Genomic DNA, 25,483 nt, shown 5'->3' with positions numbered 1-25,483 from the left:
GTCTCTGGTGCTGTGAGGCAGCAGATCTACTGCTGTGACACTGTGCCTCCCTTGTTGATCATTGCAGATAGTTTTAAAACTGCTTTCTTCCCTAAAGAATCATTCAACCCAGTTGGATCAGTTTGCTGATCCATTAATCAATATCTTTTTAATTGAAATTAAGTTAACATTTCGCACTTTTAAATGGAGATATTGAGCACCTATTCCAGATGATTGCTAATAGTTCAGTTACCGGGAGCCCTGGATGAAATTTACAGGAGAGATGCCGGAAGACTGGAGGGTGGCAAATGTTGTGCCTCTTTTCAAGAAGGGCAGCAGGGAAAATGTTGGGAACTATAAGCCGGTGAGCTTGACATCTGTAGTTGAAAGTTAGTAGAAAGTATTCAGAGGTACAGGTTATACAGCCATTTGGATGGGCAAGGGCAAGGGCAAGGACTGATTAGGGATAGTCAGCATGGTTTTGTACGTGGGAGATCGTGTCTCACAAATCTGATTGATTTTTTTGAAGACGTGACCAAAAAGGTCGATGAGGGTAGAGCTGTAGATGTTGTGTACATGGATTTCAGTAAGGCATTCGACAAGTTTCTGCATTGGGGTGGAGGTGTGGGGTGTTGTGGGGAGGGGTAAGGGGGGGGTAAAGGGGGGATGTGGGTGTGTGGGGGGAGGGGGGTGTGTGGGGAGGAGGGGGAGGGGGAGAGAGGGAGGGGGAAGGGGGGGTGTGGGGGGGAAGGGGTGTGTGTGGGGGGGAGGGACTCCACTCAGCAGCTATCGGCCAGGGCACCACACAGCACCTCCCGGCTCCACTCAGCGGCTTGCCCGACTCCACTCACCAGCTTTCCCGACTCCACACAGCGGCTCCCCCCGACCCCACACAGCGGCTTCCCCCGACCCCACACAGCGGCTTCCCCCGACCCCACACAGCGGCTTCCCCCGACCCCACACAGCGGCTTCCCCCGACCCCACACAGCGGCTTCCCCCGACCCCACACAGCGGCTTCCCCCGACCCCACACAGCGGCTTTCCCCGACCCCACACAGCGGCTTCCCCTGACTCCACACGGCTTGTGGACTCAGCCCCGCCTCCGGGACTTTATTCTCCTCGCCCTGAAGGGGCGTTACCTTCATGGTGACTGACAGGCGAGAAGACCAAACTGCTGCTCACAATTTTTTAAACCTTCATAACGTTTGTAATATTCCACCGATCGGAATAAAACTTGGTGCGCTTGGAGCAGAGGAGAACAGTGAGTGAGGTGGTAAATAAATCCTAGTGATATAGGGTACCGTTTTGCACAATTTATTTTTTATTTTTAAAGCAAACCGGAAGTGGTCAAGATGAGAGTTTTTAGTAATAATATAGATGGACCAAGTGCAGGCAGGTGGGACTAATGTAGCTGGGACATGTTGGCTGGTGTGGGCAAGTTGAAGGGCCTGTTTCCACACTGTATCACTCTGACTCTAGGACTCCATGACTCTAATTACAGGCATTTGTACGTCTGTTCCATTTAATTTTTAAAGTGAATTCCATTATGACTCCAGGATGGAATTGTGGGGTTTTAATTGTGGGTCCCGTGGTTCTGCAAATTTCCACGTGTAGTTGCAGGTACTTTGAAATGGATCATCGGCTCCTCCATATATTGTCAGGTGACGCAGAGCCGATGACAATAATATTTAATTCAATCTTTAGACTGCTGGAGTTTCCAGAAATAATGGAAAAGACTAGCTTGTACACAGAAAGGCTCTGTAGTCTTAAAGATCTATTGTCGTGGCTGTGGTACCTATAAATATTTTTCTTGCACCTGTCGCTCATTCAACACTTGAATTCCTGACTCCTTCATGTGTTAACTCTTCTCTATTCTGTCTGACATTCAGTGTTCTTCACTTAGTCTTGTTTATACTGTGAAAATAAACTTATTTTTACCTGGCCAGTAACTACAGTTTTCACAACAAACACACGTTATCTAAACTGCACGAGCCAATCCACAACCCAGGCTTGTTGTATGATTATTGTAACATCAGTTATTCGTGCAATAATGTACCCACGTCTATAACAATGCATTTTTATCCCTACTGGTATAATCAATTTATGACTTAATTCTGGTCATAAAATAATTTGAACATAGATGTTGATGGGAGTTGGAGAGATCCCAATTTCATTGTAGTTTTAAATTGGCGGCGCGACTCACCCGTTGCAGCGGCCCCTACAGCCTGTCTGTCTTTTTTTTATTTTTTGTCTAGTTAAATGTAGTGTTTGGTGTTTTTTTAACACTGGTTTTAAATGTGTATATGTGGGGGGCGGGGGCGGGGGGGGGGGGGGGAGGGGGAAACCGTTTAAAATCTCTTCCCTGTCCGGGAGACCCGACCTTTTCCCTGTCGGGTCTCCGTTGTCGTTGGGGCCTAGCACCGTGGAGCGGCCTCCAACCTGAACGACCCGGGGGCTCGGGAGACTGCGGAGCTGCGGACTACTCACCATCGTGGGGCTGGCCGGCCTCGGTGCGTGGGGAGCGGTGGTGACTCGCTGCTGCGACTCGACTCCTGGGGCTCGGAGGCTCCAGCAACGCAGCCGCAGGTCCGGTGGACTGGGACATCGGGAGCTCGCGGGTCCGGGGGGAGAGAGAGACCGCTTCCCGGAGCTCCTGCAACGCGACTTCTCCAGCCCGTGTCGCGGGGTTGGAACGACCCGGAGCGGGGACGTACATCGCCCGGCACGGCTTCATGGCCGGGGGACATTCCAGCGCCCGCCGGGGGCTCCAACATTGTGACTTTTAGACCGGGAGCGGGGCCGTAAATCGCCCGGCACGGCCTAAAATGGCCGTGGGACTTATCATCGCCCGCCTGGGGCTTCGACATCGGGAGAGACATGGAGAACAGGGGAGAGAAAAGACTTTGCCTTCCATCACAGTGGGTCCACTGTGATGGATGTTTGTGTGAACTAAATTGTGTGTATGTCTAGGAATTGTCTTTGTTTGTATGGCTGTGGAAACAGAATTTCGTTTGAGCCTCACTGAGGCTCAAATGACAATAAATTGTATTGTATTGTATAACACAGGATAATGGCAGGTCTTGCAGAAGCTGGGATAATGCAGATCTTTGTTGATCGGGTTTTTTCTCTTCCATCTTAATTTATACCAGCAACACCCCCTTCACTTTCTGAAATGAGAGGTCATGCTGCACTTTAGAACGGATGAGTTTGTAAAGTGCAAAATAGTTCTTGGTGCCCTGTAATATATGTGGCTCCACCATCTGATCTCTAACTATGTTGAACTACGGCTGTTTCACATATTTGCAAACTAGTCTTGACAATTTGTCTCGGACACAAAGTACTTGGGTCATAACATCAAAAGAAAGCTAATTTGGCAAATGGTTTGAGTGGTCAGTGCAGAATCTTTTGAAAAATATTGGCAAGAGTAATGCTTTCACTGTGAGTCCTGTGCAAATTGTCCAGAATTTAGGGAGAATATAGTTTTGAGTTGTGAATCACTGTAAATCTTTGCATAATTTGAATTCCCTCCCCCCCCCCCCCCCCCCCCCCCCAAAAAAATTTAGCAGTTTGCAATCACTCTCCGTAAGTTTCAAGAAATTGCTGTATTTGTGCAGTAAATTTGAATTAATCTCTTATGGATCTACTACTTAACAGTACACTGAGCTTCCTCTTTGGTGAGGGTTTTGATCCTGCCATGTTACTCTATGGACTGGAAATGGAACAATTAAATGTGTCATCTAATTCCTATCCATAATCCATATGAAGATTTTTAAATATTTTTTTTCTCTTAGCCCAGTGTTTTGTCTCCTTTTTCTTTTTCTGCACATATTTCAACTCCAATTCGCCCTTCTTAGTTCTTACTCTGTACACTTTAATTTCACTGATATTTCCTGAGAGGATCAACGGGACCACTTGTTTCCACTTCTGCCATTAGCCATTATCAAGATATAGAAAATTAGTGGCACAAAGTTCTGAGTCCATGGTAAAGATGAAGATCTTGATTTCTTGAATCTTGTGAGGAGATTAATAATCGCAAATTGGAAATAGAGCAGCATAAATCATTTAACCCTGTCAATATAATCTTCTCATTCTCCGTCCCTCATTACTGTTTGTTTTTCTCATGTCCGCATGGAAAAATCTAATGAATGGGCCAGGATGTGCAATGCTGAGATGCAAGGAGTTGCAGATGCTGAAGTCTTGGGCAAAATACAAAGCACTTTGCATTTTGCGCAATGCTGGACGTGACATTGTATTTTGACTTTATTATCAGTAATCACAGTGCTGCTGATGCAACAGCTATTTTCTGGCTGCAGGTAGGGTTGTGGAAGACTGGCTTTAAACAAGTCGTTCTGCGAGTTGCTGTGCTTTCTCTGGTAATAATGACTGCAGGAGATTGCACATTAGGAACTGTCAGTGCAAATTGCATGCAGAAGCAGGTTTAAACGCTGGTGAGATTGAAAGGTTTCCTACCTCCCAGCAACTCAGCTTGTTCCAGTTTGCAATGAAATAGCTGTTAATCTACATTAACGGCAATGGAGTTACTTAATTATGCATTCATCATTTAAAATGAACTGTTGATGTTACTGCTGAGCATATTTTGATTCAATTGGTTTAAGAGTACGTCGGCAGAATAAAGGAGCCAATTTTCTGGAAGTGTAAATATGGGGAGAACTCCACTCTCCCATGAACTGCAGACTATGAAACTGGTGCTTCATTTTTTTTCACATTATTTTGCTATGTTGTAATTCTTGATGGTTTGTTGCATTAGAAGCTACGGCTGTAACATATTTAGACTACAATTTTGTTCTTGGATATTGAAACAATTGTGATTAAGGTTCTGCAGCAAGTATTGCTATTATGGCCTTATTGCTATTGAGTTTTCACTGGCATCAGTACAAGAAACAAGGTACAGGATGCTGGCACATTTCAATAACAGTGCCTAGAAACTACCCTCATTATGTAAGTAAGTGTACTATTGACCACCTGTCGATCATTATATAAGTGTTGCAAGCTCGATAAACTCATTTAATTGTCAACTAAAACTCAAATTCTTAACAGTGATTTTAGCATCCTTGTTTTCACAAGAATGCTGCAAATTAGGTGGTGGTTCATCAAGCCTGATTCTCCATAGTACTCCAGTTAGATTGTCACAAAAGGAGTGAGATCTTGTAAAGTTTAGCCTTAAAACACCTTTTTGTTTTATAAATAACTTTCCTCAAAAACAAACTTCCCGTCTGCTGTGATATTTCAACCAAGTAAATCAGTTAACTTTGTGGCTCATTGCCTTTTTATCCTGTTTTAAAATTGTTGTATTTGATCTGCTTTTATCTTCCTCTCTACTTTTGCACTCTTTTTTATAAACATAGTTGGAAAGTATTTTCATCATAGAAACGTGACACTGGATTGGCCAAGCTAGATGCAGGAAAAATGTTCCCGATGTTGTGGGAGTCCAGAACCAGGGGCCGCAGTTTAAGAATAAGGGGTAGGCCATTTAGAACAGAGATGAGGAAAAACGTTTTCACACAGAGTTGTGAATCTGTGGAATTCTCTGCCTCAGAAGGCAGTGGAGGCCAATTCACTGGATGTATTCAAGAGAGTTAGATCGAGCTCTTGGGGCTAGCGAAATCAATGGATATGGGGAGAAGGCAGCAACGGGATACTGATTGTGAATGATCAGCCATGATCGCATTTGAATGGCGGTGCTGGCTCAAAGGGCCGAATGGTCTACTTTTGCACCTATTGCCTATGTATCTATGTATGCAAGAACAAAAATCCTACAAAGTTCACGGTCTACTCGAAGCAGTAATGCCCTTACTCCAAAAAGCTTCAGAGACATGGACTACTTGCAGCATGGTTGTTTAAAACTGTGGAGATATACCAAGTACGTTGTTTTTGCAACAACCTCCAAATCTCCTGGCATGATCAATGAACCAATTTCAGAGTTCTCGCCTAGACCAACTTCCCAACATTAGATTCAGATTAGTTTGTTGTCATATGCACCAGGATGCAATGACATTTCGTGTTCACTTGAAGCACAGCCAACAGTTTACATGCAGTATTGAAAAATGGAATAAATTCAATGATGAGTGCAAAACTGTGGAATGGTGTAAGCATGTGGTGCAATCCAAAGTTGTACAAAACAAATTAAAATGCAATTATAGAATAATGTCATGAGGTAGAGGCAAGAGCAGCAGCACCTCTGGAAAGGGGTGTGAAAGAGGTATTGGGTTCAGGAGTGTGTTAGCAATGGGGAAGAGGCTCTTCTGAAGTCTGAATGCTCAGGCTTTCAAGCTGTCGGATTTTCTACCAGAAGGTAAAAGGGAGAAAATGGAATGGTTATCCTAGCCAATACTTCCAGCCTTCCTGATGCAATGGACTGTGATGATAGACTGGATGGAATGAAGTAACAACCCCATGATCGACTGGGCTGTGTTCACCACTCCCTGCCGATTCAGGCCGTCAATCGCAGAGCAGTTGAGATGCATCCTGGCAGAATAACTTCTACAGTGCATTTGCAGAATTTCAAGAGAATCCTCTTGGACTTCTGAATCTTTTCAGATACAATTTCTCACTCACCACGTCAATGTGATGAGACCAGGTTAGGTTGCTGGTGATATAAATGCCGAGGAACCTGAAGGTGTCGATCATTTCTGCAGAAAAGCCTTCAAAGAAGATACTTTCATTTCATGCATAGTTCTGTGCTAGTTGTTTATTTGTGACTGTGAAGGTTCCACAACATGTTCAAACCTGTTTTTTGAGGGTTGAGATAATAACAAGCCACTCAGAAGCCATATTCCCAGGGACTGACTGTCTTCCGCCTACTTACTCCATCCATTTTTATCCTGATAAGCCCAACTTACTATCTGTGAAATACAGAAAGAAAGTTTAAAGTGCAGGTAGTGCTATATACACAGTGTATCGTGAGTCTTGCGTGGGAACTTTTTAACTCAGCGGGCAGGCAGCAGCAGATTGTCGCTCCCTTCAGTTTCACCCCACCTACACCCCTCTGCTTCCCGGCCATGTGTGTGACCCCTTCCCTCCCTTCTCCAGCTCCCCGCCCATTGCACCGGCGCGGGGGCTTTGCACTGTCTTCACGTTGGCGATGCCAGCAGGTCTGTGCCAGTCACCGGAGACGTCAGGACCAACGGGACACCGACCCCCAGGCCCACTGCAAGCACGGAGATCCCAGAGACCCACAGCCAGCAGCAGCCCAGCCCCGTTCCAACTCCAGAGGAAAACTGCAAACTGGCCGGAGACGTCAGGACCACCAGAAGCCGCTCCCCGATGGGCCGCTACGGCGACAAGTGGTAGTTCGCCCACAGCCCGAGCTGCGCCCCCTCATCGGGACACCGACCCCCAGGCCCACTGCAAGCATGGAGATCCCAGATCAGCAACTCCAGCCCAGCCCCGCTCCAGCTCCAGAGGAACACGCTCCCCGTAGGGGCAGAAGCTGATGGTGTGCAAGGTACGTCTTGTTCTTGGGGTGGCGCAGCTCGGGCTGTGGGCGAACTGCCACTTGTCGCCGTAGCGGCCCATCGGGGAGCGGATTCCTCTGGAGTTGGAGGGGGAGGGGGGTATTGTGCTGTTTGATCGCCCCCTACTATCCCAGGGACAGGGAGACAGGACGTTCACCGAGGGCGGCCCGCAGAGGTGACAGCGGAACCTCCGGTCGGTCCTGGAAGAAAGGGGAACTAAATCCCCATTCATAAAAGAGAAGGTGAGGGTACATTGCGCGGGAAAGTAGGAATCCCAAGACAAAGTTGAGTGAGCGTTCACCGAGGGTGGCCCGCAGAGGTGACAGCGGAACCTCCGGTCGGTCCTGGAAGAAAGGGCTAAAGAACTAAATCCCCTTCATAAAAGAGAAGTGGAGGGTATATTGCCCGGGAGGGTATATCGCCTGCCTGGAAGAAACCGGACATTTTTTCCAGGATGTCGTCTGCTCACCAAAGCTCACGTTTGGCGCTAAACATGGCACGCCAAAGCTCACGTTTGGCGCCAAACGCACGTCGCCTCTGCTGCACACGGATATAAGAGTGTGAAAATGTCGCCTTAGGCCGCCTAAGGGCATGTAGCCCCGCTAGGGTGACATGAGTGCGAGAGGTGATTCAATGCTGCGGTCACATTTACAAATTCAGGAATTCATTCAACACACTGCATTTCATACAGACATTTATTCTGCAAGAAAAAACTACATTGAAGACTCAAACTCGCGACCGAGGAACTGCCGGGATCAAGGCGCAAACTCGCGACCTTGCGGATATGAGCCGAGCACTCTACCACTGAGCCAGCCATTAAAATCTACGCCAAAAATGTTCCATTCCGAACGCCGACAAATTCCGAATTACGAAAAGTGTCTGGTCCCAAGGCTTTCGGATAAAAGGTTGTGCACCTGTATTAAGTTGTGACAAAATCACTGGTCTCTAACCTCCTGCCCTAAATTGATCCTCCCTAGAACATAGTACCGCCGTGTTTTTTGAGGTAACAGAGCAGACACATTGTTGTTAAGCATCTGTAATAAAATGGTTCAGAAGTATTTGTGCCAAGTGCATATAGTGAAAGAGAGCACATGTTAAGGATTTGCCAATAGTTAGTCATCATCCCAGAATGTGGCTACGTAGCACTTTTTATTTTGTTATTAAAAGTTAGTCCACTTCAGCAAGTTTGAGTTCTCAATTCAATCAGGATTATTAGGGATCTCATTGGTCATTCATTCCACAGCACATTCTGTGATGAACAAATGCCTAAAGAAACTGCTGGCACTGGGCAGCTAATCCCATCCTCATTTGCTCAGCCAGATCAACAATACACTGATTGCTGGTGTCCATTGCCTTGGCTTCTCTCTGATGCTTTAGTGAATACATTTCTTGAACGATAATGAAATCTGCTTATTGTGCTGAGGCTTTGTTGATGTTGTCGTTATCTCAGATTCCAGCTAAATTTCCGAAACTGCTATCTTTACTGCCACCTGTTGGCAGAATAAAGACTTGTACATATGCCAGATCTCTCTGTCCTTGTTTCACCTACTGTTGGAGTGATGCAAGAGAACTATCCAGGTAGATTCTTCACAAATACTCTTTGCTTTTTTATTCTCACAAACTTTTGAATATCTCAAGGTAGCAATTACGCAGGTTTTATGCTTATTCTTATTGTAGGATCATTGTCAATGGTATCTGGAAAATAAATAGATAAAAAATAATTTTCTGCAGAAAATATATGGGTGCTCATTATTTATAGCCCTCCAGTTAAGTTTGTTACTTAAATTGATTGGTTTAGATAGTACTCACATCACAGACCACCTATTTATGCATTATGTGAAATATGCTGACTGGATTGTTACTGTGACAGGATTAAGTCTGGGCTGTATTAGAGTGAATAGCACTGTAATACAATGGACAAGCTATTTCAGATTTAACGTTCTGTAGTGAAACATAGTTAATCGTGTAGCAAAGGATGATTGGGAGAATGTGATTTTAGAGTCATGAATTTTAATAGCTTATTACAGAGGTATAAGGGATGAGTTGGCCAGGTTACATTTTGAAATTTAGTTAGAAGTTAGAGTAGTACCTGGGGAATGTTGAGCACGTAAAGAAATTCTGAATCCCAATGTATACACACTTTTGGAATACAATCTCCACAGTAATATGTAGTCCAATTATAACCAGCCAGAAGAAAATCGAGGATTAGTTTGAATGAAGCTCGCAACGTTGCTGAAAAGACCATAAAATGTAAGCTTTGAGGGTTTTCGAAATAAGGGAAAGATTGACAAAGAATTTTTAGAACATGAAATAGAATATGGTAATAAATTAGAAAAATATGAAAACTGAATTGTCTAAGGAATATATTAGAAAAAATAAATGTGGATCTATTAGAGACAGGAATAGGAGAAACATAACAGGTGACAGATATACAGTTATGATCGAAGGAGAGTGAGGAAAGTAATGCATTTCATCAGTTTTTTTTAACCAAGGAAGCTATATGATACCAAATCTACTCAAATTGGTGGCTTGCATTCCATGATTTTGTAATGAATAGCCTCAGAAAGGGAAGCAGATTCATTAATTTAAATTTTTTTAAATGAGCAGGCACAGACGTTATTGGATATGTTTTTTAAAAAGTGCTGCTGGAGGAGCTCAGCAGGTCAGGCAGGCGACAGCTTCTGTGGAGGCAAAGGAATGGTCAACATCTCAAATCGAGACCCTGCACCAGGACCAGGATTTGCTCTCGATTCCAGCAACTATAGTCTCTTGTTTCTTGTATTGTAAAGTACTTGGATATGCATTCGGAATGCAGTAATCTATAATGTTTTGGACCTCAAATTTTCCAATTCTGCTTTTAAAGCAAGAGGGATGAGTAAATCTTTGGATGCAGAGGGATTTGAATATCCTTATAAGTGAGTCATAATGCCAATGTGCAAGCAATTGGGAAGACACATCAGCTGTTAACCATTATACAAGGAGATTGGAGATTAAAGTATGGAAGTCTTACTACTATTATGGAACATTGGTGAGACAGTAAAAGTCCGTATTCCTACTAAGGGAGGACCATGCTTGGTTTATTAAAGGTGCAGCAAAGATTCATTAAATTGTCTTCTGGAATGAAACAGTTGCTATTGCAAGACAGGTTGAATAAAGTGGTCCTATCTTTTTTGAAGTTTGGAAGAATAAAAACGAGTTTCATTGAAATTATACAAAATATTTAAAGGGCTATGTTGAGTGTAGAAAATTACAACACAGATTCAGGCCCTTTGGCCCATAATATCCACAATCATGATGCCAAATTAAACTAATATACTCTCCTGCATGTGATCCATATATCTCTGTTCCCTGCATATCCATGTGCCTATCTAAAAGCTTCTTAAATGCCTCCATTATATGTGCCTCCACTACCACCCCCGGCAGCATGTTCCAGACACGCACCACTCTTACAACAAAAAAAAAACTTGCCTCTCACATCTCCTTTATACTTCAACCCTCTCACACTAAAGAAATGTCCTCTAGTCCATGACATTTCCACCCTGGGGAAAGATTGTTGCTGTCCAGCCTACCTTTAGCTATTCAGTATAATAGGTTGTAGAAGTATACACAGATTAGTAGGATTGAATCGCACTTTGTTCTGAAGGTGGTGCAATGGTTAATACTGGATTGCACATTGCACCCTTGGCTGGTACTGCAAGTAGAAGTGTTCACTTGACAGATATATTTCTGATTCAGGAAGCATTATAGAAAATAGGATATAGGTTTAGAGTGGGTAAGGATTAAGATATATTGGGTCTTGAAAAGAACCAGATTCATGGAACAATGTGGTAATTTTTAAATACTCACGTTCCACGTGGTTTTGATGACAAGGTCTGAATCGTTTTAGTTCTGTGTTGTGGACCCAGTATTATACACACAACACATGCTTTGACATGAAGCGCATCATATTTTTTGCAATTAAAAATCAGAAGTTGGGTTTCCCTGTATTACTGTGAGATTAATATTTTCAATGTGGCTAACAGTAACCTTTTTGTCTTGGCAGAGAGATATATATTCCCATTAATTAAGGAGCTAGAAAACATCTGGATCTAATCACTTCACTCACAAAACACGGGGCCTCCACTGGAGACCCAGCAATACATACTCTTAAGTCACTCGTAATGCCTCAGGAATTCCATATCCATACAGATGAAATCCAGATTATTCCAACCAAAGAATGTAAAATACCGTAGAGATATTAACTCTTCCATCACTGATTGACTTTGTTTAAACTAGAAATCTGTTAACATTGTTTTCATGCCTCCTCTTATGGTTTAGGTTTATTATTGTCATGTGTGCTGCGGAACAGTGAAGAGCTATGTTATTGCATGCTATCCATTCAAGGCAAATAATACTATACATAAATACAATCAAGCGAAACTCGAGTATAATAGGTAGAGCAAAGGAAAAGATACAGAATGCAAAATAGTTCTCAGCATTGCAGTGACCATTTCCAGAGACAAAGTCCAATATCCACAGTGGGGTAGAGGCAAATCAGGGTGCACTCTAGCTGATGGAAGGATCGTTTAGAAGCCTGATAATAGAGGGAAAGAAGTTGTTCCCGAGTCTGGTGATAAGCGCTTTCAAGCTTCTGTATCTTCTGCCCGATGGGAGCAGGAGAAGTAGGAATGACCAGGATGGGATGTCTTTGTTTGGGGGGAAAAAAAATTAATTAGGAGAGGCTAGAAGGCATTAAATTGCAAGCCAGTGATTGTGTTTTTGTGAGGTTTTCCCTTAAACCAACCAATATTGTTTTTAAGGGGGCAAGAAATGGAGATGAAGGGCATTCCCCTTGTGGGTGAAAGGAAGTCGCAGGAAATTGGATTTGATTATCTTCCAATGACTGGTTGTGGTTTACAATGGAATTCAGGGAATCAGTGCCCTGTGGTAATCAAAGATGGTGGTGGGGAAAAGGAAATATTTACAAAAATCCTTCCAATGATTTTGACTTTCATGGTAATTTACGGAAAAAAATCCTAAGATGTTTGTTATTGGCGTTATACATGTTAGGAAGGAGCGGATTTAAATTACTCGAGGATCTAATGAATGAAACACCCAAGATTTATAGACATTTCATTGAGGGTACGGGAAGGGATTATTGAAAAATTAATCTTTTGGCTGGAGGTTGCATTAATTTGGATGGGGATTTTTATTAAGTTGGTAATAAAAAGCTAAATCTGAGTGTGAAGGAGGATTCCAATCTGAAACATAACTGTCCATGTCCTCCACAAATGCTTCCTGCCAGCTTATTTAATTGTCCATTCCTATTAGCCTTGAGAAGGTGATGGTGTTACCTTCTTGAACTGCTGCCCATCAAGCAGATTGGTATGTCCTATACGGCATCAAGCTACTTGAGTGTAATTGAAGCGTATGATGTCCGTTTGACAGGACTGGGCCTGTATTTGCTGCAGTTTAGAAAGATGAGGGGGAATCTCATTGAAACTTACCGAATAGTAAAAGGCCTTACTTACTTACTAGAGTGGATGTGGAGACGATGATTCCACGAGTGGGAGAGTCTAGGACAAGAGGGCTCAGCCTCAGAATAAAAGGATACCTTTAGAGAGGAGATGAGGAGGAATTTCTTTAGTCAGTGGAATTTGTTGCCACCGATGGCTGTGGAGGCCAAGTCATTGGGTATTTTTAAGGTAGAGATTGACAGTTTCTTGACCAGTAAGGGTTTCAAGGCTTATGGGGAGCAGGCAGGAGAATGGGGTTGAGAGGGAAAGATAGATCAGCCATGATTGAATGGCGGAGTAGATGAGATGGGCTGAATGGCCTAATTCTGCTCGTATGAACTTATGAACATAACTTACTTATAAGCTGCACTCATCCAGGCAAGTAGAGGAGATTCCCTCACACTCCTGACTTAAATCTTGTAGATGCAGGATAGGCTTTGGGGAGTTAAGGGCCTGTCCCACTTACGTGTCCTTGGCACGCAAATTCCGCGACTTCGTGGTCGCATTGAGGCGCACGGGCATCGTATGGCCGCGCAGGGCCGGTCCCACTGAGAAATGCGGAGGGGTATGTAGTTGTGCGCGGCATCGTGCGGGGCTCCGAAATGTTTGTAGCGAACAAAATCTTCGCGGAACTGACGGCCAAAGTAGGACAGGCCCAAGACCCTGGCACGATGCAACGTCTCACCAACAGCAGCAGCAGAAGCAGGCAAGCGATCGCCAAACTTGGCCTGGGGCTCACGGCCGTTGAGGATCCGGATCCGCCCCCACTTCTACTCCCAGAGCGGGGCCAAGAAAATTGATGATAGACACAAAAGCCAGGAGTAACTCAGCGGGACCGGCGGCATCTCTGGAGAGATGGAATGGGTGATGTTTCAGGTCAAGACCCTTCTTTTCAGACTGAAGAAGAGTCTCGACACGAAACGTCACCCATTCCTTCTCTCCAGAGATGCTGCCGGTCCCGCTGAGTTACTCCAGCTTTGTGTCCATCTTCAAATGACGTCACGCACTCCAGACGGCTGTGCGTACGCATGAAATCGCGCGTGATCTTCGCGGGACCGTCGCGGCTCAACACGACCACGAGGTCGCGTAATTTGCATGCCAAGGACACGTAAGTGGGACAGGCCCTTTAGGAGGTGAGTTACTCACTGTAGGATTCCTAGCATCTGACCTGCACCTATCACCACATTTTGTATATGGCAACTCCAGAACAGTTCAGGATACTGATAGTGATGGTAGTGCCATTGAAAGTCAGAGGGTGATAGTTGGATTTTCTCTTGTTGGATATTGTCATTACCAGACACTTGCATGTAAGTGATATACTGGACTAATACTTGGAGTGGAAGAGAGCTTTTCTTCATGTAGAAGAATCTAGATCTGGGAGTTGTTACGGTTTAAAAATACATTTTTGCCCATTTAAGAGATGAGGTAAAATGTTTTTGTGAGAGCGTTGCGAGTCTTTGGAGCTCTCTTCCTCTCATCTCATTCCCATCGCCCAAGGATGATGGAAGCAATATCCTTGAATATTCATGGCAGAGATAAATAGATACCTGGTAAGCAAGGGGGCAGAGGTTGCTGAGCATTGACGGTGATGAGATTGAGATTGCAATGTGATCATATGTGAATTTATTAAATGGTAAACTAGAAGAGCTGGGTGGTCAGTTCCTTCTAACTGGTACATTCTTTAGTGAGGTTGCATTAAAGTTGCTCAGTCCAAACTGGACCACCCTGATTTGCACAGAAATCCAGTGTTAAAGATATGTTTTGTGAGAAGGTCCTGTGTTACTTTTCACCAAATAGTTGAACTTTAGTATCAACTTTGTATTGATTGCTGATGTCAGTGTTTTGAGGTGGAATGTGTCCACAAAGTAATGTTGTAGCTGTAAAAAAGAGAATAGAAAACTGGAATTTACTCAAAGTAAACAGTGAAGGACAAAAATACGTGGTTTCAATCAACTAAGAGGCATATGAGCACTGACATTAGGAAATTAAGCAGACAAAAGAATAACAAATACTTTAGTGAATTGCAAGATGGAGTAGTGCAGTCGGATATCCTTGAATTATTTAAAAACATTCAGCTTGTAGCATTGGGATGAGAGAGTCTTTTCCATGTAAATAGATCAAAATAAGTCAAACAGCTTTCCATAAATATTTTTAATCCTCGTATTCAGTGGTGAAGGCCTAATAAGTAGAGGTCACATTATATATTAAATTGCAGTACAACTTTATGCTGTAAGTTACAACTGTGGAACTAGGGTTAGTATATCGTTATCTCTTCAGTCCGTTCCACCCATTACTGATTTTATGCATGCTGGTTGAACATTTTTAGAAATGAAGAAAGGTTTTATCCAACTCGCGCACAGCAGGATTCGAAACAATATAATGAAATATTTTAGACCTCATGAGGTTATGGGAAGTGCTCTAGGTACACATTTCTTCCATTGTTGTCAGACGAAAGGTCCAGCCAGCAAAGAATTTAATTTCTCAGTTTAACTTACAAAAGTAATGAAAGTAAGAGTGGGAAGAATGTGTCTTCAGAAATGTAACTGATGGAAATATTGACCACCTCCACAAATACTTATGATTTGGGGGGGGTTTGTGCCTGGGAAGGGGTAAATGCTCATATTTTACTGCAGATGTTCCAATCCTTAACATTTGGGAGAATACGTGGCTAAATTATTTATGTGCTGATGAAATGCAAAATACAAATGTCTTGTTTTAAAGTCGCAGCGTAATTTTATGAAGGTTGAAGAACTAGCAAATATCTTCAGCCATAAGTGCAAAATGCCAGTTCAATCTTAGCCATAACACCTTCATAGTGGCCAATTTTTAGCCAATGCGGTTCCTTTCAGATGATAAGAAGAAATGACTGAAAGCACCAGTCATTTTGTGGCAGTGATGACGTGTTCAGGTACTAGCTGTTTATCCGACCAAGTTGTTCCCACTTTGGCATTATGGAAGCCTAGATCCTATTGATCAGATCTAGGCAGAAGCACCTGGCAAATTATCTTTCTATCAACTTCTATCAATCATCAATAAACTACTGCAAAACTTCAGTACCAGTGCTGTCAATGAGAACATTGTTATCAGTTTTCCTCCAACAGATAGTTTTTTGCTCCAGATTCCAGAAGCTGCAGTCTCTTGTGCCTTCGTAGTTATTAGAAACCTGGTTATCAAAGCTTGATTTGGGTTTTGAAATGAACTCAGCTTTACACGGGACATATGCTCCCAGTCACACAGGAGGCCTGGTCTCCCAACGCAACACGTTCCCCAATGCAATATTCCACCACTCACCCGTTCCCCCAACGCAACACGTTCCCCCAGCGCAATATTCCACCACTCACCCGTTCCCCCAACGCAACAGGTTCCCCCAGCGCAATATTCCACCACTCACCCATAGCCCTTAACTGCACAGGCGCAGCTCATTTCCCCTCATCCCCGAGCACTCCCTCCCCCTCCTGTTCATGTGTGGGAGGGTGTATGGGCGGCGGGGTGTGTGGAGTGAGGGGGGGTGGGTGTGTGTGGGCGGGGGTTGTGTGTGGGTGGGGTAGTATTGGCAGGGGGGCTTGTAGGGGGAGGGGTGTGTGGGCGGGGGGGCTGTGTGGGCGGGAGGGAGTGAGCTCGGAGAAAAGACGGGGGAGGAGCCATGGGGGGCATCAGGGGGAGGGGGGAGGCGCCATCGAGGGGGACCAGAAGGGGTAGTGGCTGGAATTGGCGGTACGATGGGGACTCACAGCGGGCGGTGGTCCTTCTCCTACACCGGGATCAGAGTCTCCACTTTCCATTTGGCGACATCTCCCACTCCGAGCTGGGTCTCCCACGCTGGGCTGGGCTGAGTCGGGTCTCCGACGCTGGGCTGCTGCCTGGGGCGGGGCTGCTGCCTGGGGCGGGGCTGCTGCCTGGGGCTGGGCTGCTTCGGGTCCCTCCGAAAGTCCGGTTGGAAACCTCCGCCGGCCATCCTAAGCTCCAGTAAAGGCGCAGGAAGGGACGGACCGTCCCAGGGAGTGACAGGGGAAGAGACTAATCTGCGCGGCGCGGTTTTTAAGATTTTTAAACCTCACTAAATTTTACGACATTCAACTGATCGGAAAGAAACGGTGCACTCGCAGCACAAGAGAATGGTGAGTGAACTGGCAAAAAATCGTAGCACTATCGCGAACCGCAATATTTGCGCAAATAGGAAACCGCCAAACCGGAAGATAACAAGATCAGAGTTTTAGTTATGTATAGATTACAGAGATGAAGTAAGTGAGTGACTTTGACATAATCTGCGCGGCGCGCAGACATAACATTACTTTGACATAAAGTAAAGCATAACTTAGAGAACACTAAGGGAGCAACCAAACAGAAAGAAAGATAATTTCAGTTGTTTACCTCAGTAGTCCCTTAGGGTAGGGTTCCTCTGAACAGTCTTGGACCAAGGACTACCTCATCACAACATCATCAATGATCTCTCCGTGATAAGGTCGGATAAAGTAGGGTCTTTTTGATAAAATCAGGAAGACACCAGCAATGTTCGAGTAGGCTGACGATCTGCAAATAGGATTTACGATGCCCAATGTCAACGGATGGTTATTCGGAAAAGGCAGAGTCCAATCCGCCTATCCTTGGCAGTCATTGGTAAAATCACATCTGCTTTTCCTCCACTATTAATTTCCCAGGGTTTTACTGTTTTCTATTGGACAATACTATGGTGGAGATGCATTAAATAAAACATTAAGATGTGCCTTCATTTAATATTGACGTGCAACCAAAAATCTGGTTTCACAACAAGGAAAGATGGAGAGTGTTTTCATTCATGAGATGTGGATGTCGCTGAACTGAAGAGAGAGTGAGGATTTAACTGTATTACTGGGTTTGGAGTTGTATATTGCCCAGATCAGATAAGGATGGCAGATATAATTTCATTAAGGGCATTAGTGAACCAGATAAATCTTTATGACAATCGGCACTATTACTGAAGCAAACTTTTATATTTTGTTAAATTTATTTAAATAGTTGTATTTGACTTCTCAGCTTTGATGGGGTCAGATTGAATTTATGCATCTGACATTGGTCACTACCAATGTATCTGGATCCAGTAACTGAACCACAATGTTACCATATCCAGATAATATGGAATAATATGATTCCAATCTTTCTGAGGTTATAGCAGTGTTATCCATGGTTTGCAAACAGTTAGTGTTAAGCGATTTTGCATGGAAAACCTGTGGTTTAATTCTGTGATGTTTAAGTATCTGGGAGCCATTACATAACCTGGGAATTTTCATGTAAAAAGGCATTTCCACTTCATATGTGATGGAGCAGGAATAGGTCCAAGGAAATGATCACCTGCTGCTCCTGCATTTTTCACCTGTGACTATTCAACCAGCCAGGATATTAAATGGGTGGAGGAGAATCTCTAAGTCAGGAGAGACAAATGCTTCATGTGGCTGCCTTTCTGTGCAGTAATTTTATTCTGTTAGTAGTCTTAAGGGCTGTCCCAATGCGGCGACCTAATCTGCGAGTTTAGACGAGTTTGCCCTCGACTCAAACTCACAGCATGGTCGACACAAGGTCCTAGGAGGTCCTATGGGGTCACTGGAACTCTCCTTCATGCTCGAGGGAAGTTCCCGCACACTCGCGGCCTCAGCTGGGTCGCGGAAAAAATTTCAGCATGTTGGAAGGTTTTCCGCGAGTAAAATTTGGAGGGCATGGTTCTTTTTAACTAGTAGTGCAGTGGAGTGGGGTCGCTATTTAATTACAGGCAGTCGAGGGCAGCCGTAGGCAATCTCCTTCGCTGACCGGGCATTTTGATTGGCCCATTGGAGTTTTCAGGACCAGGGAAAACCGACCAGTAGGTAAAATGCCCGGTCTATCTAATATATGCTCTATCTAATATATAAAACTGTGTGCCTGTCGCCTGCCGTCCGTCCGGCTGCCTTTCTTCCTTTTGATTCGTTTCCATCGTGTGATGTCACAATGCCCAATGCTCGCAGATGTCCAATCACAATGCCCAATGCTCGCAGATGTCCAATCGGAATGGATCCATTTACATGGACGGCTGCCGGCTGCATTTCTTCCTTTGATTCACTGCAACTCCGAAACCAGACGCAGAATCGCCGACATCTTTTCCATTTCGGCAGAGATTTCACTTTTCTTTCTAAGTATCCGCTCCTCATTACATTTCGTCGTGTTTAAGTACACGTTTTTAATCAAATCCTTCCCCTCCCCCCCCAATATTTCAAAAATAAACTGGCTTCTCACCCATAGAAGCAGCACCAGCCCCTGATGAACGTTCCATTGTGTGATGTCACAATGCCCAATGCTCACAGATGTCCAATCGGAATGGATTCATTTACATATGCCTTTGCAGGAGCCCCAGACCCTGGTGAACGTCCCATCGTGTGATGTCACAATGCCCAATGTTCACATATGTCCAATCGGAACTTAAGAGGGAGTTAGATGTGGCCCTTGTGGCTAAAGGGATCAGGGGGTATGGAGAGAAGGCAGGTACAGGATACTGAGTTGGATGATCAGCCATGATCATATTGAATGGTGGTGCAGGCTCAAAGGGCCGAATGGCCTACTCCTGCACTTAATTTCTATGTTTCTATGTTTCCCTCTCCTCACCCCTCTCCCTCTCCCACCCATCCCTCTCTCCCCCACCCCCCTTCCCTCTCTACCCCACCCCCTTCCCTCTCTCCCCCCGCCCCTTCCCCTACCCCTCTGTCCCTCTTCCACCACTCCCCCTACCCCTCCCTCCCCACTCTTCCACTTCTCTCCCCTTATCCCTCCCTCCTCCACCCCTCTCTCTTCCCCTCCCTTTCCCTCTCTCCCCCACCCCTTCCTCTTTCCCCTCTGTTCCTCTTCCACCACTCCCCCGTCCCTCTTCCACCACTCCCGCTACCCCTCTACCCCTCCCTCCCTCCCCACTCTTCCACTTCTCTCCCCCTTCTCTCCTCCCCCTCCCTCTCCTCACCCCTCTCCCTCTCCCATCCCTCTCTCCCCCACCCCCTTCCCTCTCCCCACCCTCTTCCCTCTCTCCCCCCGCCCCCTTCGCCTATCCCTCTGTCCGTCTTCCATCACTCCCCCTACCCCTCTCCTCCTCCCTCCGCACTCTTCCACTTCTCTCCCCTCACCCCCTCCACTCTCCCTCCCCACTCTTTCCCCTCTCTCCCCCCACCCCTCTCCCCCTCCCTCCCTCTTCCCCTCCCTCCCCATCCCCCTCACCCACATCTCTCTCCCCAGCCCCCTCTCTCACCCCCTACCCCGCTCTCCTTTCTCTCCCAAATCTGTCCCGTTTCCTCCTCCTCCTCTCCCCTCCCTCCCCTCTTCTCACCCCCCTCCCCCCACCTGTGTGTTTGGGGGTGGTTAATGTGAGTGTGATGCCGCAGCCCCCCCCCCCCCCCCCCCCCCCAATATTTCAAAAAATACTGGCTTCTCACCCATAGAAGCAGCCCCAGCCCCTGGTGAACGTTCCATCGTGTGATGTCACAATACCCAATGCTCAAAGACATTCTTGCCATAGTGGGAGTACAGAGAAGGCTCACCAGACTGATTCCTGGGATGTCAGGACTTTCATATGAATAAAGTCTGGATAGACTCAGCTTGTACTCGCTAGATTTTAGAAGATTGAGGGGGTATCTTATAGACTTACAAAATTCTTAAGGGGTTGGACAGGCTAGATGCAGGAAGATTGTTCCAGATGTTGGGGAAGTCCAGAACAAGGGGTCACAGTTTAAGGATAAGGGGTAAATCTTTTAGGACCGAGATGAGAAAAACATTTTTCACACAGAGAGTGGTGAATCTCTGGAATTCACTGGCACAGAAGGTAGTTGAGGCCAGTTCATTGGCTATATTTAAGAGGGAGTTAGATCTGGCCCTTGTGGCTAAAGGGATCAGGGGGTATAGAAAGAAGGCAGGTACAGGATACTGAGTTGGATGATCAGCCATGATCATATTGAATGGTGGTGCAGGCTCGTAGGGCCGAATGGCCTACTCCTGCACTTAATTTCTATGTTTCCCTCTTGTCACCCCTCTCCCTCTCCCACCCATCCCTCTCTCCCCCACCCCCCTTCCCTCTCTACCCCACCCCCTTCCCTCTCTCCCCCCGCCCCCTTCCCCCATAGCGCTCTGTCCCTCTTCCACCACTCCCCCTACCCCTCCCTCCCCCCTCTTCCACTTCTCTCCCCTTACCCCACCCCTCATCCTCCCCCACCCCTCTCTCTTCCCTTCCCCTCTCTCCCCCACCCCTTCCCCTACCCCTCTGTTCCTCTTCCACCACTCCCCCGTCCCTCTTCCACCACTCCCGCTACCCCTCTACACCTCCCTCCCTCCCTCCCCACTCCTCTCCCCCTCTCCCTCTCCTCATCCCTCCCCCACCCCCCTTCCCTCTCTCCCCACCCCCCTTCCCTCTCTACCCCACCCCCTTCCCTCTCTCCCCCCGCCCCCTTCCCCCTACCCCTCTGTCCCTCTGTCCCTCTTCCATCACTCCCCCTACCCCTCTCCTCCTCCCTCCCCGCTCTTCCTCTTCTCTCCCCCCTTCCCCCTCCTCTCTCCCCACTCCTTCCCGACTCTCCCCCCACCCCTCTCCCCATCCCCCCCTCCCCCACGTCTCTCTCCCCATCCCCCTCTCTCACCTCCTACCCCGCTCTCCTTTCCCTCCCAAATCTGTCCCGTTTCCTCCTCCTCCTCTCCCCTCCCTCCCCTCTTCATACCTCCCCTCCCCCCACCTGTGTGTTTGGGGGGTGGTTAATGTGAGTATGATGCCGCAACCCCCCCCCCCCCCCGCAAACGCCGTTAGGGAAACAGACCCAACGGGTCTGCACTTGGTCTAGTACTTCTTAAAAGTGTCTCCACTCCTCTCCCCCCCCCTTCTCTCCCGCTCTCTCCCCTTCTCCCCCCACCCCCCCCCCTGTGCTCTCTAAAGGACTTACCGTACACTGTGCCAGCCGTCTTTTACCGTCCTCTTCATCGCGGGTGTGAATTTCAGACAGCGCTCCCCTGCTTTCCCTGGCCCCCGCCTTTGCGATGTGTGTGTGTGTGTGTGCGGTTGGTCGATCCACCTCGCGGTTTCAACGCAGACGGTCGATCCAGCTCGAGGTTTTCCAGGCGAGTGCCCTCGAGCTTGAAGGTCGAAGATACTCTTCCTAACTCGCGGATTAGGTCGTCGCAGTGGAACAGCCCCTTTTAGTGGACAAATTTATAGTCTTGGAGTCATACAACATGAAAACAGGCACGTTGGCTCAACTCATCCAAGCCGACCAAATGTGGAACCAAGGTGGTCCCGTTTATATTTTAATTCTATTTTGCCATGCCTCCCAACAGATTTTTCGAAAATAAAATCATCCCAATAACTTCACATTAATGCTTCCACTACCTCTTTCTCGTTCCCTTGTGTTCTGCCCACCAGCTGGAGCAGAAGGTTCATCTTCATTGTTCCAGTTGGAAATTAACCTTGTGTTCATCTGGCAACGTCACCCTCTGGTGCTGTGTCGGATGTCACTTCCACTTACCTCTAAGCTGAAGGACTTACTGCTTTACAATAGCTTGGGGTGAAAATTCTTGTACTTTTGTAGGGGAAAGTTTGGCAGTGGGAGTAGTGGATTTACAGGCTTTTCTTAAAGTACAAATCAACGTTCTCATTTTTTAATTTCAATGTTCTTGTGCAATAAGAACTATGTGCATTATTATACAAATTTTGCAGCCTCGATATATGTTGTTCCACTAAAAAACATGTCTTTAGTTCTTCAAGCAAAGGGAATAATGGCTTTGGCAGCTCTTTAGTCAGTAAATAGGAATGGAAGCTGGTACAAGTAGTAATTAACCCGAGTGACTCTGGAAGTCTTAAAGCAAGCATACTGTGTTTCAAGTCAGTTTCAATTATAATCTGAGTCACTCATCTTTTTATGTTTTTCAGGGACCGATAGTAATAGCAGAAGATCATACGGCGTTGGGAATCCACAACATCTGAATGAAGAGGAAATAAGGCAGCGAAGACTAAACAGATTTGCCTAATGATTATCAACACTCATTCCTCACTGTCATCTTCTATTATGCCTTTTCTACATGCATATTGTTACTGTCTTACAGTATTTATATGAAATGTTTGTTTTTGCATTCAGGGATACAAATATATTTTATTGTTATAAACTCTTGTTTTTTACAATACATAACCGAACTACAGCTGGGATGAAAACCATTTTGTGCCACAAATGAAGTATGTTTACTATTGCATTGTGGATGAGTTCAACACTTAAAGCTAATTGCTGGGTTAACTAGTAATGTGAGAAACAGTTGCATTTCGACAACTAGATGCTGCAAAGATACAATTAAATGCTGCAGTGGAAGGGGAAAATTGTATGATATTTCTAGTTTGGGGAGTGCTTTGGGAAAGGGTTGTGGTGAGATGAACTGCTATGGTCTTCCTTATCTATAACCATGATATTAGTGGCATTATAATGTTTGAAGATGCCATGGCTTCCAATAGAAGAGAAGCCACATTCAGAGGGAATGACTGAGACAGTTAGACCAATGTAAGTGATTTTCAGACTAGGCTCTCCACTTGCAACATAAGATCATGGGCCTTGCTGTTGGTTGCACCCAAACTGGAGAATAATGAAATAAAAAATTGCATTCAGCACATTTAACTCAATTTCTAAGATCCTTTATGTACAGAAAATATATGCAGGAATACACATTTGTTTTTGGAGGGATTCATTAAACACACATGTACCTGCTATTAATGATTACTTGGGGGTTTGTGCTCTGAACATGCTCTGAAAACAGAGATCATGTAGTCCTGTGTTCCATTGTACATGGAATTACAGGGGAATGTATCTGAAAGGAAACAAACATGATATTTCGGCAAGGAAACAAAACAAATATTTTTTGATTAAATATTCATTTTTCTTTATTTTGGATTCAGATGTTGTTTCATTGCATGCAATCTGATCAACTTAGATCTTGGTTTGTAGAAACAATCCAACCTGTAATAGAATCTGAGTAGCTAATTGAATAGGACAAATGAATTAGATCCATATCTTCCACTAAAAGGTAAGCCCAAAGAAACCTGTTTCATTGTGAACATCTGTCTGCTGTAGTTCGTACTGTTTAAAGTGCACTGTGTGTCACTCAGACTTGATCTTGACAATATTACGAGTCAAGAGTGTTTTATTATCATATGCACAAGAACAGAACAATTAAATTCTTACAACTCAGTATTTAAATCATTTTCTTACATTTATTATATCTTACAAAAGGAAATATTCTGCTTTTTCTGGAGGAAAAGACTACAGTGTACAAAGATATCTAATTTTAATCACAATTTATGGGTATTAGGAAAAGTGAGGATTATTGCACTGCAATTGAGTAAATCCATTAGTGGAATTTATCTAAGCAAGCAATTTAGTGCCTGGATTAAAATTGTTCTTAGTCAGATAAATGTAAAACTGAACTTGGGTATAATTGTACAAATGATATCAGTGTATCACCATGATCCATTACGTGTCAGTATAAAGACATTTGTTAAATCAAAAGTGAAATTGTGCATTTCATATCAGATGGTTATGATTATAGAATGGGTGGAGATAAATAGAATCTGTTTGATTGGCCATATTGTACTTGAAAATAATGGTAAAAATTTGTTCATAAATGCCAATTATCCCTTATATGCCTGTTACGTTTGATCGATTTGTTTAATATCCAACCAAAAAACCCTCTTTGCCATTTTCTTCTTGCTATTCCTCCTTCAAGCCAACATTTTGGTTCCAAATTGCAAATCATAAGCTTTAGATCTAGTTGCAATTGGAAGAAACCAATTGATTTTATTTTTCAAAGCAGCCTTTCATGTGGATAGAAAAGTTATTTCATTATCTTTTTCATGTTAAATGATGTGTGCCTTATGAATGTTTTTTTTATTACACTTGCATTCAATAAACACGATTTGTATTAAATGGGGCGACTTTTAAATGTAGGTCAGGGGAAAGGATATGAATGTAAATGGTCCTAGCTTAATTGGTGCTGGAACGCAAAAGTCAGAGTGTTTCCTCCTTTGACCACATCTGAGCAGTAAAATTACAGAGGTATTGCCAACTTTCCACATTTAGAAATGTCTTTCCAATTTGCTATAATTGGATCCTAGAGTCTTAAAGTGAGTTTGTAATCCAACTAACCTTTTATAAACTCTTGGTTTTTGTATTGGAAGGAAGAAAAATAAAATAATGTTGCTCTTCTTGGAACCATGTTGTCTACCACAGCTTGTAAGATTGCTTTCAAAGAAGAAAGTTAGCGGTTTCTCTTGTAGATAAAGTTTTACTTGGTAATGTTTATCCTTTTAAATTTATTCTAACATAATAAACACTGATGCTACATGAAGGTAAGTAATATTTATGGCTTCTGGAATCAAATTGCGAATTGCAAGTACTTAATCCTACATGATCAACATTTTGTCTGTCACAATGGGCCGGATTTTGCTGACCTTGCCCTCCTGCCTACGCATGTGCTTACATGGTCAGTATAACAAGAGCCAGTCTTACTGGTCTGAAGCATCCAGGAA

General features: G+C 44.7%; 1 protein-coding gene across 3 annotated transcripts in view; it reads left to right on the top strand.

Moving 5' to 3' along the window:
- The window catches only part of rhbdd1 (rhomboid domain containing 1), a 62,232-nt gene extending 37,066 nt beyond the window's left edge, over positions 1–25,166 (top strand). For all 3 annotated transcript variants that reach the window (XM_033031983.1, XM_033031985.1, XM_033031984.1), the window contains exon 7: positions 22,847–25,166. In XM_033031983.1, the coding sequence (XP_032887874.1) occupies positions 22,847–22,944 (98 nt within the window). In that variant the 3' untranslated portion in view covers positions 22,945–25,166. The remainder of the gene's footprint in view (positions 1–22,846) is intronic.
- The last annotated feature ends 317 nt before the right edge of the window (positions 25,167–25,483 follow it).

This window comes from Amblyraja radiata, chromosome 13, assembly GCF_010909765.2.
Source record: "Amblyraja radiata isolate CabotCenter1 chromosome 13, sAmbRad1.1.pri, whole genome shotgun sequence".
Taxonomy (NCBI): domain Eukaryota; kingdom Metazoa; phylum Chordata; class Chondrichthyes; order Rajiformes; family Rajidae; genus Amblyraja; species Amblyraja radiata.
The sequence above is the reverse complement of the archived record's forward strand: the minus strand, read 5'-3'. Positions and strand labels throughout refer to the sequence as shown.